The sequence below is a fragment of the Dermacentor andersoni genome, chromosome 2, assembly GCF_023375885.2.
Source record: "Dermacentor andersoni chromosome 2, qqDerAnde1_hic_scaffold, whole genome shotgun sequence".
Classification (NCBI taxonomy): Eukaryota; Metazoa; Arthropoda; class Arachnida; order Ixodida; family Ixodidae; genus Dermacentor; species Dermacentor andersoni.
Window position 1 is genome coordinate 6,467,313 of NC_092815.1, and position 13,507 is coordinate 6,480,819.

The 13,507-nt window shown below is 44.6% G+C and overlaps 1 protein-coding gene across 5 annotated transcripts in view; it reads right to left on the reverse strand.

Moving 5' to 3' along the window:
* mmd (disintegrin and metalloproteinase domain-containing protein mind-meld) overlaps nt 1-13,507 on the reverse strand; it is a 206,371-nt gene that overhangs the window by 173,709 nt on the left and 19,155 nt on the right. For all 5 annotated transcript variants that reach the window (XM_055077571.2, XM_072286332.1, XM_072286331.1 and 2 more), the window contains 3 exons: nt 10,519-10,598; nt 7,573-7,642; nt 5,974-6,056 (listed from right to left, as the gene is read on the reverse strand). In XM_055077571.2, the coding sequence (XP_054933546.1) occupies nt 5,974-6,056; nt 7,573-7,642; nt 10,519-10,598 (233 nt within the window). The remainder of the gene's footprint in view (nt 1-5,973; nt 6,057-7,572; nt 7,643-10,518; nt 10,599-13,507) is intronic.

The window sequence follows — 13,507 nt, forward strand, 5'->3', positions numbered from 1 at the left end:
GAAAAACTTCTGTTGCAATATTTAGGTCCCTACCGAATCCTGCGACAGCTTTCGGATGTGACGTATGAGATTGCTCCCGAAGAACCAGGCCCGTCGTCCGTACAGCGAAGAACCGATGTTGTTCATGTCTACCGTTTAAAGCCCTACACGCATGCCTTTGCAGGGCCATAATCGCTTGCGCTGGGTCGGCGCTCAAACCCCGGTGGCGCAGTGTCACGATGCAGAACAGCACGTGCAGACAAGAGACGATGACGAAGGAGTGTTGTTGTTGTTGCTGGGGGGCTTAGGCCGCCTTGTTCTAGTTGTGTCAGCTGGTGCCTTCAGCATTTGCCTTGCATAAACAACATTCATGCTTGTCTCTGCCTCGCAACAATATTATTGTTACCTGCAAGGCTAGACATCTTGAAATTTTCTATTAAGTGGCATACCCTAAATGAGCCTACAGAGATGATGCTTATTGGAAAACAGTTATTGTCAGGGATTGTAGGGATAGAAACAGGTGTTTCACCAGACAAGTGACAAACAAAAACATTGTTTAACACATTGCAACAGTCATCACTACGAACAGCATCACCATTGCTATTCAGTCTGTGAATTGTGTTGGATTTGCTGCCGTGATCATATTCCAGAATTGCTTAGGCTTATCTTTGAGTAGGGAGGGCAAGGTACAACTTTAAAACATGTCTCTTGCCTGCGCAATGGTGTATTCATGTTCATGGTCAGCACAATTGTAGGTGGACCAGCGTTCAGGCGTCACTGCTGCTTTCGCTTGGCAAAATATTCTGGTGGAGGTGCGGGGTACATGCTACCACTCCCAGATCGAACACCGTCTACAAGCCCAGTACGAAGTCCGGTCGAACTGACTCCTGTTCACGTACGGACAAGCCGTCGACTTCAAGGACTGCCACCTGAGCACAAGCCTCTACCCAATCAAGTCAGAAGGATGAGTACGTCGGTTCCGTCTTCTTCCTCAACAACGCCGACCGAGGTCATCCTCAGCCAGCCGCGAATCGCCACATCCTTCCATGGGGACGCCTTCGAGGATGTAGAGGCCTGGGTCAATAAGTTTGAGCATGTCGCAGAATTCAACAGCTGGACTCCAGTGTAAGCTACGCAACGCCTACTTTGCCCTCGAGGACTATGCGCGGACATGGTCTGAGAACCGTGAGGCGGCCCTATCGACATGGGACGAGTTCCGATGGCATCTAATCAGCCCATACGCCAGCCTCGATCGCAAGGAGCGAACTGAATCTGCCATTCAGGCGAGAGTACAGAGGCCGAACGAAAGCGTCGCAATGTTTGTCGAAGATATCTGCCGACCTTTCCGACACGCAGATCCGTCCATGCCAGAAGAAAAGAAGCTCAGGAACTTGATGCGCGGTGTCAAGCAAGAGTTATTCAGTGCCCTAATACGCAACCCACCAAAGACCGTTGCAGAGTTTCTCACAGAAGCCATATCAATGAAAAAGGCACTGCGGCAGCGAACAAGGCAGTACAACCGCGACGTGTCGACCCTATCGCGTGACCCTCTCGCTATACTCCTAGACAATACCGACGCCTTGCGGGAGCCCCACATCATTGCATCAAACAACGTTACAATATCCTCTTCTTTCTGTTTAAGAAGCACTTCAGATGGGCATTACACCACGGAGCTTTTGAAGGAGAAACAATGTTTTTTTTTTTCTTTGGGAATGTAATGGTCAATCAAGCATGCAACCTTTTTTTAAAGAGACACCAGTTTTCTTTAATGATGCAATTGTAAAAGCTTGGCATAAAGTGAGTGAAAAATACTGCAACTTAATTATTGATGGCAGAGAAATTGTAATCTCTAATTAATTTAGCTTGTTTCTTGGTGTCAATACTGCAGTGAATAAAAATATTATTTAAGACAGGAAAAAAAAAAAAAAAGGAAGGGCCTGTGACACAAGTTCTAGGGTTGTCGTAAGCAGCATGTCCCAGACATTTAGGTACGATCACACACACACAGTAAGATTACATGAAATGATTACACCTACGCTTTACTGACTGCTATACTAGTACGCAGGAATTGTTGGAATCCGCCGTGCTGATATGCTGTGATATGTGGCAGGTGTTCATTGAGGAAGTGTTTAGTGTACACACATTTCTCACACCACATTGTGGTACCGCAGCTAGCATTTTAATGGGATGCCAATACACTCTAGCAAGCAGTAAAACAGGCTGGGTAGTATTGATGATTACATGTATTTTAATACTGTTTTTAGATATTCCTTTTGTATCTTTTATCTGTATTTTCGTTATATCAGCATAAATATTGTGCATCTTAGGATACAAGATATATACCTATTACCACAACATCCACAAAGATGCCCAGAGTCACTGAAGGCTGGCAAAGGAAATGATGGCAATTAAAGCTTATTCTAAGAGACAATGTTACGCCAACATGTACGTTAGTAACCAAACCAGAAATATAAACAATGAACAACAAAGTACCTCCTAGAGGCTTTGCTTTTCAACTTTAACAAACGGAAAGCACCAGCCCACCTCTGTTTTTTTTCTTTTTTAGAAAATAGCATGCTGTGGGGTATTAATTTGTAAAAAAATAAAAGGAGTAAACCAAGACTAACAGTGATTATCACTGTTTATTAGAAAAGAAAATTATATGATCAATAAGCAATGTTTGAGAACAACTTAAAGTGAATATATTAATTATTATTTATTACAAATTTTCACTTAGTAGCTTCTCTTTTTGGGGGCACATTCTAAATTGCAGAATTGATGTCAGCCAGTACTCAAAGAATAATGTTTTGCTAGAAACTTTGCGCATAGACCCATTTTCTCGAAATACAGGCTAAAAATGTATTAGGAAGTGCATTGCTTTTCGAGTTCACAGTTTCTCACACTGCATTTTTAACAGTGAGGAAACATTATTTGGAACAGCAATGCGTCTTGCTGCAAAATATGAGTAATTAAGTGTATGGCACAGACACGCTGTAATGAAATTAGAAGCTGCAAGAGCAGGCACTAAACATGAGAGCAATATTTTATTGCACGTATGCTTGTTGCGGTCACTCGGCTGCCACTGTCACACTTCTCCCTGCAGGTCACCACTGCTTGCAGTTATGTGGTCTAAAAAGGCATTTGTTGCCAGATTATTCTGCACTGGCAGCTGCACTGAATTTGGTGAGCTTTCTCAAATGACCTGGAAACCATGTGTGAGAGTGACATGGCTGCTGTCACGATTAGCTCGCAGCGCGAGAAAGGGTAAAAGGAAACCCAAAGGCCAGTTATTGTCTACAGGTTCTGTGTATTACCTATGTTACTCCAGCCATGTTTTTCTATTCTCCACCACAGGTTCACACATTTTTTTCTCTAGCACCATTTTTAAAACCCAGAGCCATGCGCAGGGTAACTATGCCCTTATTTACACCTGGGTGAATACATTGACTGGCACATTAACAATGGTTTCTGTGCTATTTCTGCTATAAAAAAAAGCAATAATAGTGCTATACCAGTGCTTTTGTATAACATAACAGCAAATGCAAATAAGTATAACGATAGTTTCTGTGGCATGATTAATAATTTCTGCACAATTTTCAAATGCTATGAATGAAAAGATCTCATTTCTTTTTTTTTTTCTATTATATAACAATGTATCCTCAGAATCAGATAATCTGATCTCCTTTTGAAACTATTTCATCCTGACTTCGTGCTTTGCTATTCAATATATTTCTATAGCGGGCTTCCTGCCCATCATACCCATCCATTATGGTGTTTATACATCTTGGACTTCAGATTTATCACCTCTGCCGCTGTCCACGTAGTTAATGTAATGCTTACCATTCAGTTGCGCAGATTGTTACAGAACAGCAATTTTGTACTTTGCTAAAACGCAAAAAAAATTATTTTGTGTTACTATATGCAAAGTTTGAAAGGAAGGGGTTTGTTGACAGGTGTTGAAAAATTTGCAATCCAACTAGGGTGTCTACCAAGTTGACATTTCTAAATTCCCTGAGCTTTCCATGTTTTCCCCGAGTGCTTTGCAAAATTCCCTGAGTGACAGAGAACTTCGTTTTATGCCAAGAAGTGTTGACACCATGTCGCCTGATGCTGTCACTCTCTAGTAAGCATGTTAAAAAATAAAAAACGACTTAATCCAGTTTGAATAGTAAGGAGTAGTGTTTATTTTACTGAAAAGGAATACAGAATGGCGGAGTTAGTAAAATGCACAGCAAATAAAATAGCTTTGAAAAAAAAATGGTAAAACTCATTGCAAATCGAGTTCAACTTTCTCAAATATGAATAAAAAGAAGTTGCATGCAGAAGCAAATACTTTCGAATATGAGCTATTTCTATCAATTGATAGCAAGCTTGTTGGTATGAGGCCTGAACTTTGTCACAGTGAGATTCTCTCTCAACAGTTGGTAGGTCAACCTCAACTGTCCTGACATACTCTCAGCCCGTGCACAACGCCTCAGTGTTGCATTTCACTGCTTTAAAGAGTTTATTTTGGTTTGGATGAGAAACATCTGCATTTCGGTGTCAGCCAACACTTCGTTTTTTGAGCTCAAGTTCCTTCAAAGAAGCGGCGGCACGCTTCCTTTCCCGTTCATTCCTCAAGGCATAAGTCATTTCTTTTCTCGTCCTCCTTCTGCTGTGCGTTCGTCCCACGGACTATTTGAAGCATCCTCTTAGTCAGTGGTACAGTCAACGTCCGATTTTTCAGATTCCCTAGGGGCAGCGAAAACGTCCAAAAAATAGGACAGTTCGAAAAAATGAATGCGCGTCTTTTACTGCCCTTAAAGGCTCAAATCACCACAGGCACATCCGAAAAGGCTCTGAAGGCCTGCCAGTACACTTATTAGGCATGTCGGTGCTCGCACTGTGACTGAAGATGGCGGGTTCACGCGCGTGTAATTAAGGTATACATACTGTGTACCGTGACAATTGTCCCTTCCCATGCTTGTTGTGCTTCACCGCAATACTTTCGCGTGTGCTTCACCACGTAACATTTCTGTACTGAGAGGAAGCTGCCTTTCGGAAACCGGCATTATACAACGCGCCGTGCTTTCCGAGTTTCGAAGCCAAACGCGAGGACCACAAAGGCGAAGTCGGTGTCATTGCTGACAGCGGCCAATTCTTTCAATGAAAAACACGTTATAGAATGGCAAGAAGCTTAATAGCGAACATCGAAGCAGCTAGGCCTAGCGTTGCCGCGGTGGTAGCTACGGCTGCCAGCGGATCTGCGTGCGAACGCCGGTTGGAGGCGGCAGTGTAATCAAAGTGGTGGCGGTGGTGGTGGCTTTCAGTAATGCCGTTTCGGACCTGCGGTCACGGCAGAAAGTCCGGAAAATTGGACGGCGAAGGGGTCTCGCGTCCGAAATTTCAGACGTTCTTAGGCATTGACTAGCTCTATGGGGTACGTGGTGGTGCCGCAAAGCCGTCCGAATTATCGGGCGTCCGGAAAGTCGGTCGTTGACGCATGGTTGACGGTACACTGACAATTTAACTCCTTCAGCGGACGACATGGCATCAAAGAGGATTCGTTACGATTCCTCTCTGTTACTCGAGCCAGCATTACCGCGAGTTCCGTTCCCTTTCAACAAAATTACTGTTCATTTTCCCTAATAGGAGCACAGATTCTCTGATTATATCCAGACTATTCAAAGTCCCTGAAAATTCCCGGTTTTCCCGGTTGGTAGACACCATGTCCGCCTATGGTAAGCTTGCAGCGGCCCTATACAGTGGAGCTATAATGAGAAATTAACACATGTATAGAAGTACCTTGAGATTTATATGATGAACATTGTATTCAATATACAATTATTCCATTAGTGCATATGTTGTACCTGTGTTTCAAATACTTATTCCTTAGTATCTTGTATCTGTGTCATGATACAATATTGAAGCAGCTTTGCCCAACCCTGACAACAATGCTTTTATTTAAATAATGGATGTTCAGCAGATCTGCTGCTTTTGAGTCACTTAGCATACCTGATTCCACTACAGGTACGAAAAGCAGCCACAGCGCCGGGGTAGTCTTTGATGGTGCCATGGTAGTAGCAGTGCTCCACTTCCTGAACAAAAACATCGCCATCAATTGCTCCACTCCGAACTAATTTTACTGTGACAACGGCAGGCTCTCAACAGCGAGCATAACCATCTGCTCAAGAACAACTTCTCTGGTATGTGCACGCATGCCTTCATCTCCTACAGTACTACTTGATGAAAAAAAGCGCTACGAAGACGAGGACGAAAGAACTACATGTACGACAGACAAGGCGCTTGTCTGTTGTACATGTAGTTTTTTCGTCCTCGTCTTCGTAGCGCTTTTTTTCATCAAGTATGCTCAACCAACTCGCCCACATCAAGCTTCTGCTCCTACAGTACTAGGTCGACTTTTTTAACCTACACTTCATGCTGGCTCGTGGAGACAAGTGTAGTGCAGTGCAGAGGCTATGATGTTTTGCGCTGCACTTTAATGACTGGATTGTAGCCAATCAGAGCAGACCGCATGTCATCTCCTGTATTAGCAGACGAAAAGCACCTGACTTCATGCATGTTCTCTCAATGCCAGGAGTGGATGCTAGGTGCAGCTTCTGTTCTGGATTTTCAGCAACATTTTCTGGATATTCAATCTACCAAGCAAAACCTAAGATTCCTTGCCCGTTTGTTGTCTCTTATTTATTTTCTGCATTGACAGGAGTACATTACATTACACAGTTAATCAGCAAGTTTCCATTGTTTGAAGTGTACTGTTCCTTATGTGCTGTAGCTCTGGTGCGACAGGCTTAGGTGTTTGGGAAGGGGCACCAAGTATGGGAGTTTGCGGCAAAGGGTTTCGCAAGTGAGCTTGGCTCATCCCTATGCACACTGCCGGGAAGATAGGAAGAACAAGCACGTCTAAGGGAGGAACCTATTCCCAGATACAGTAGGTGTAGAGTCGGGAGTGATTTGCTGTCATGATGATATGAGAACTACATTTGTTGTTGAATGTTGAAGGAAATGCCTATTATGTAAACACCTTTGACATTTTGGCAGATATTTCACCCAGCAATCCATGATAAGTACATTAATGTGAAATGCTCAAAATAAACAGATCGCAGACACTGACCTGAAGAAATTTTGACATCAGTCTCAATAGCGAGTGTTCATAGCATCAGAGAATCCTGAAGTAGCAATGCTTGAATTATGCTTATTACCAAAAGAAAGGTGGACATGTGCCTGAAACTAAGACATGTGAGTGTATGATGTATGCAAACTGCTACAAGACCTCCTGTTCAGTGTTGTTTTCATATAACTGTAAGCAGCAGCAATAGCTCAGGCAGGAAAAAAAGAAATCGAAGTCTTTAGTTATGGACTTATTGCACACAGTTACCGACAAGTCATATGTGAGGAATCAGCCCCTGCGTCATACCACAAAGCCATGAACCATGTGCAGTTCTGCAGCCAGTGAAAAACATGCTAGTCAACATGCTAGTCAGTGCTTTCATTCATGCATGAAGGGTGTTCCATCATGTAGGGCATAGAAGGCACCCAGCACTCAAATTCTCTGGCAACAGGGCTAGCACAATACACGGACCGTGCGCATACCTGACTGGACAGCTGCCAGATGCCATCAGGATGGAGGTGCTTCTGGAGCATCTTGGGGGCAAGCAGGTAGCTGTAAAGAGGGAGCTTGCTCAGGTGTTCCCTCGTTGCTGTCATTAAAGAGCTAACATTGTGACAGAAGCACAATTCTAGCAAGGGTGCTCTTCACTATTAATATGTGAAGCAGGGAACCATACTGACTCGCCCATTCTTATTTATTAATGCGATTAGCATTCTTTGCGAACTTCATCTGGTTTGCAGCATGTCTGCCTGGCTGTCTGTCTGCGTCTAACCTCTTTCACGTCAACTTGGGTCACTGGTAGTCCGTGGTTTAATGGGTAGAGCATCGGGCTGTGCTGCGCCGAGGGAACCGCGTTTGAGAGCAGCTGTTGGACCCAACTTGAGTCACTAGGCATGTGACACTGAACACTCTTCAGTGACCCTCCTTAAAGCCGGCATGGGTATGCACCACCGCTCTTCGACAAACTTCTTTGATGCAAATTTAGGTCCCTAGGTACATGCACCTCTTCAATCACCACGGCTGCTGCATTTCAATGGGGGCAAAAACACCCCTAGATTTAGGTGCACGTTAAAGAACCCCAGGTGGTCGAAATTTCCCAAGTCCTTCGCTATGGCGTGCCTCATAATCAGAAAGTGGTTTTGGCACGTAAAATCCCGTAATTTAATTTAATTTTAGCTCTTCAATGACACAAAAAAATCTTATAAAGCGACTCCACTGCTGGGCAGAATCAAACCGCTGCCATATATTCAGATGCGTTACGTGTCACACATGAACATCGTAGTGGCCCTGCTAGATGGCATGGCATGTCCACAGGGAAGCCTGGCTGCAGTACAGGCCTCCTCATACATGGTGCATGATACGATGATACACAGGGTCCTTCGTTCACGGGTAAAACTTGCCAATCTTTATATTTTCGCATCCCGAACAAAATTTATGAAAATTGAGTTAAACTCCATTTCTCCCCAAAGTTTGCCAGTTCGTAAAGGATAACAAATGCAGATGTACACAAAGCTAAAGTATGCTGTCCACTTTTTGAGAGAAGGTAGTCAAGACATATCATAATAACAATAGTAATATTATTTGAATATGATATATGTCTCGTTCTCGCTTAACGCTCAAACAACCAGCTCATATGTAAAAATATAATATATTCAGCAGCTGCCAGCATTGAGCTAGCCAAAGCTTGTTGTTCTTTTAGTAGCCATGTTTATTTGAATATGATAATGGGACAGTGCCTGGCACTTCCCACACGTCGTATGCATGTAAACAGCGGTAATGCATTAGGAAGCGAATTCAAACAGAGCTGATGTTGCTCTGTATTGAGAATGGTAGCTTCGACATTTGGAGGATGTTTACCCAACTAAGTTATGTTTAAAGAAGGATAGCTGATCCGTCTAGTTGGTATTCCATTAATTTTGTAGCTAGAGTGTGTGCTGGGAGCCAGTAAAAACAGGCCGACTACAGACAAAGATGAAAGGCTTGACAGGTCTGGGATGGACGCTGAAATGCTCGCAATGTATGTGACAATGTACGCCCACAAGGGCACCCGTGCAAGATAAGGAAAAGAGTGCACCACTTGCAAATTGTGCCCATGTGCACCACTATTTGTACTTTTTTCCTTTGTTAAAAGTGTAGATAAGAAAATAAAGAATTGATCGCCAGCACCACCTCTATTTATTATTTTTGTTATTGTACGTGGTTTGTTTTGAACGTATTAATAATGCCCAACAACAAGGACTTGTAGAGACGAGTTCGTCACATGATTTGCAGCCAGCTCTCTTTCAAATTACATGTTTGTGTGAGTGATGTCGCTTCTTTAAATAGAATGTACTATGTGTTCAAAAGGAGACCATTGCTTCTTTTAATTGTTTGTTAAAGTTACCCAAAAAATCTCTAACTTCGGGCTGCCAGACAACAAAACCCATGATTCCTCCCCAGTTTGCCTGCCAGACAAAAAATAAACAGGCTTTTCCCTGACTTTTGTCATAAATACAACACCTGATGTTTAGCCCCTGAACTTAAAAAAATATAAAAGCAGATAACGAAGGACCCTAATGGTATGGTGTATCCCTACATTGTTTCAATGCTAATTGTATTAGTGTTGACAGTCATCCTGAAATAGTTTCTGCCAGAATTTTTGTACATGATACATTCACAAAAAGACCAGCAAGCTCTTCTGTCCACTTCCTGAATGAGGTAGCAGGCATGCGCATGCAACAAAGTGCACTTCGTTTAGTTCTGGCCTTTGTGTAAACTTAACGCAACCAAGAGTCATATAAATTGTAGTACATTTATACATGTTCCAGGGGTGGGCAGCGCAACCCGGACAAAAGTCAGTACACACGATACGGGTGCACTTCCTTTTGTCCTTCGTCCGAGTTGTGCTGCCCATCCCTAGGAACATGTTCAGTCACCAACTCACCCAGCTTGCTGTGTTAATTCAGTACATTTATATACAGCAACAATGAGAGCTATTGGACAGGTTCGTTAATACATCTATGAGCCTGTTAAGCACAGGCGTGCTGCCGGTAAGTTCATTCTGAAGGCAGTTAATGTTACACCCTACCTGAAAGTTTTTCCTATTTCTTCAGAAACTGCAGATGAGTGCATTACACAATTATAAAACTGACAGTTTCTCATTACTTGTCAATAATGTATTTAGTGTCAGAAAACAATTAAAAGCATTTTCAAATTTTCAACATATTGCAGGCAGTTGCATGTTAACATAGGAAACCTATGCTTTGGACAACTTTTGGGCCGAGTTGGCAAACACAGACACTACACAAGAAAAACAATTTACTGTACGTCTAGACTTCTTCTCATGGACAAGCTTCATTCAGTTCAAGAAAACTAGTGCTTCACTGTCTCCTAAAAAAAGATGCAGCTATGTGCACATACATGTGTCACAATGTGTGAATAATACTCACTCATTGAGCTCAAGTTCCAACCGAAATTTGTAGTGAAACGCCTTTATGAGCAGGGATGTTTGATGAAAATGCTTGTTTGTCTAGAGGAAATAAAAGTAAAAAACAACATTGATATGGAGAACCAATTCATACAAATCTGCTGGTGCATATTTTACTACAAATCAGAGCTATGAAACACATAGGTTCAGGAAACGCAGAATATCTGAAAGCCACTATGTGATTTATCTGAACTTTAGAAGCACTAATATCGGTTCTTTGCTAATGTAAAAATTTTAGATTAGATCGACCTGCTTTACTAGTTATTGGATCAGATATCTTGAACATTTCATTATGCCCACAAAGAATATGAATAGGCTGACAGATATACACAGCTGTATGCCTCAGATTTTGGCGGTTAAACTACTATAAGCTAAATAGTAGCTAAGGTGAAATGAAGTCCCAAGATTTGTAGCACCAATGACATCGGCGCGATCACCCTGGGAAAGAAGACGAGGTCAGGCAAGGCCACGAGCGGAGTGGCAGCTTGGCTGGCACTGGGGACCGAAAAAATATAGAAACATCAGTTGAGATTGAGCTCCAATGCTGGAACAATGTCTCGTCTCTCTCTCTCATGTGCTCTGCAATTGGTGACCATGGACGTCTGGATCAAAGCGCAACTTCTGCCTCATAATAGCGCGCCGCACCAAAAGGAAATGAAACATTGAACACCGCCACGAACGTTAGCAAGCCCCGAATACCCCGGAAGCCACTTGAACCGCTGTGGTTGTCTCAAATGTCATTCACCTGCCAGAACGTTGTGGGAGATATGAGGTTCTCCTCCATACTCTTGGGACAAAGGAACGACAACACAGTAGTGCAAACAATCACAAGGGCATTTATTGCACCTTTCATAGATCAATGCCTGCTAGCCGAGTTGCTATCCCCAAGACATGCCGATGGGCGCGCGACAAATCTAGAAGTCCGACTCACCGAGCGACCGGATGGCGAGCGAATATGTTCGCCCCACGCTGGATCCCAACGCCGGGTCATTCGCGTGTATGGTCACGCGAATGGTGGCACGTTCGAAGGCGGCCACGCGAGGCAGTCTCGCAGAAGCATGGTCGGCGCCCGCGCGGACGTCCGCACTGTCCCCCGACCCGCCGGGAAAGAGCCCACGCCTTGTCTGAAGCATGGACTGGCGCACGCGCGGCACGTCCGAGCTGCTTGCCGTACCACCGCCAAAGAGAGAGCGCCTTGTCTTTCCCGCACCCAAGTAACCACGCAGCGGCGCGACGCTCGCGCCATCTCTCGCACCGCGCTTGTACCACTCCGACCGCTGCGGCCCACGCGGCGACGCCGCACGGAGACGGGGCTATGCGGGAAAACAAGATATCAGGGGAGGCGCGACGGTCGCACATCCCCACAACGTTGAGAGTGGAACGCTACGACGTGGTTCATTCAAGGAGAGCCTGGCTGTTCCAAATTCTCGCGAATAACGTCACAGACCCGCCAGTGCCTCCTTGTGTTCAACGTTCTTCCAGCGGCCATCACTGATGAAATTGCTGACCTTCTCCTTTCGTCCAAACCCAACCTCTCAGCATCACCTTACGATGCAATCAAGGCCGCTATACTGGATCGTACAGCTATGCCGAAATGCCCGTGAATACAACAGCTACTCTCATTCAAACAGCTGGGCAATCAATGCCCAAGCCAGTTACTGCGCTGAATGCTTAATCTTCGCAACCCACGCACATCCACCATGGACAACGCCCTCATACATGAGCTATTTCTTCAGCGCTTGCCCAACAAAGTCCAGATGGTGCCGTCCACTGCTTCAACCTAGGATCTCTCTGCATTGGCCGATAAGGTGATGGATATCATAGTGACCGCAAATAATGACGGGGACAGTGGAAGAGAACACAAAAACTACACTGCACTGCCCGTGTCGTTTTTGTGTTCTCTTTCGCTGTCCCCGTCTTTATTTGCAGTCAATATGATATGCAGTAAAAACTAGGCCAAACTGAAATTCTTCTGAAGGTGATGGAAGTTGCCAATCCACTTCTGCTGGTTGCATCTGGGATGCTGGTGCCAGCGTCGCACACTGAGTGTTCTTCACCTCCAAATCGGCCAGAGACAGTAGCGACAACACTTTCTGTCACTGAGCTGTACAATAGACTGGACGAGCTCCTAGCTGCGACCACTCGTAGGTACGTTTCTCCTCGTTCCCGTCATCATTGCCGATCTCCATTTCGTCAATGCGGTCCATCCAGTGAATGCCAGCTACAGTGCAGCAGATCAGCCAGCCATCTGCTAGTATCACCGCTGTTTTGACGCGCAAGCACATCGCTGCCTTCTTCCTTGCACTTGTTTGGGAAATCGGCCATTCGACCACAAACGGTGACGAGCAGTCACGGCCCCACCCCATGTCGCCTGTTCTACGTCATCGATAAGGTCACTAGTCAACGCTTCCTGATCGACACAGGTGCACAGGTGAACATTCTACCTGCTACACACGCGAATCAGACAGCTGCTCCCATTCTGTACTTGCAAGCCATGAATAGAACTCGAATTCCGGTATTTCGACAGCGCTCGCTCACACTTAACCTTGACCTGCGAAGACCGTTCTGATGGTTGTTATGGTTGCCGATATCAGTTCTGCCATTATCGGTGCCTATTTCCTCACCGACCATGGCCTCATTCAGTGCCTCCTCTAACTAGATGCCTGCAATGTTGCTTCCTATCTCTTTGGAGGTGCCCAAAGCCAAACTGTCTTAGCCACTTGTCATGCAAACTGATGTCAGAAGGTATCTTCTGGAAAGACAAGCCTGGGTCTGTTATTCTCGGATTAGATGAGCATTCGGACATGCTGCAATGACGCATTACTGAGCAATACGTACTGTTGTAAGCTGAGTGAATGAGAAAATAGCATGAATTTTGTGTGCTTACGCATAGATCACAACAGGCGGATGTCGTCTGCTCAAGTTTTACTGGCGGTGTGTGACGTGGCACA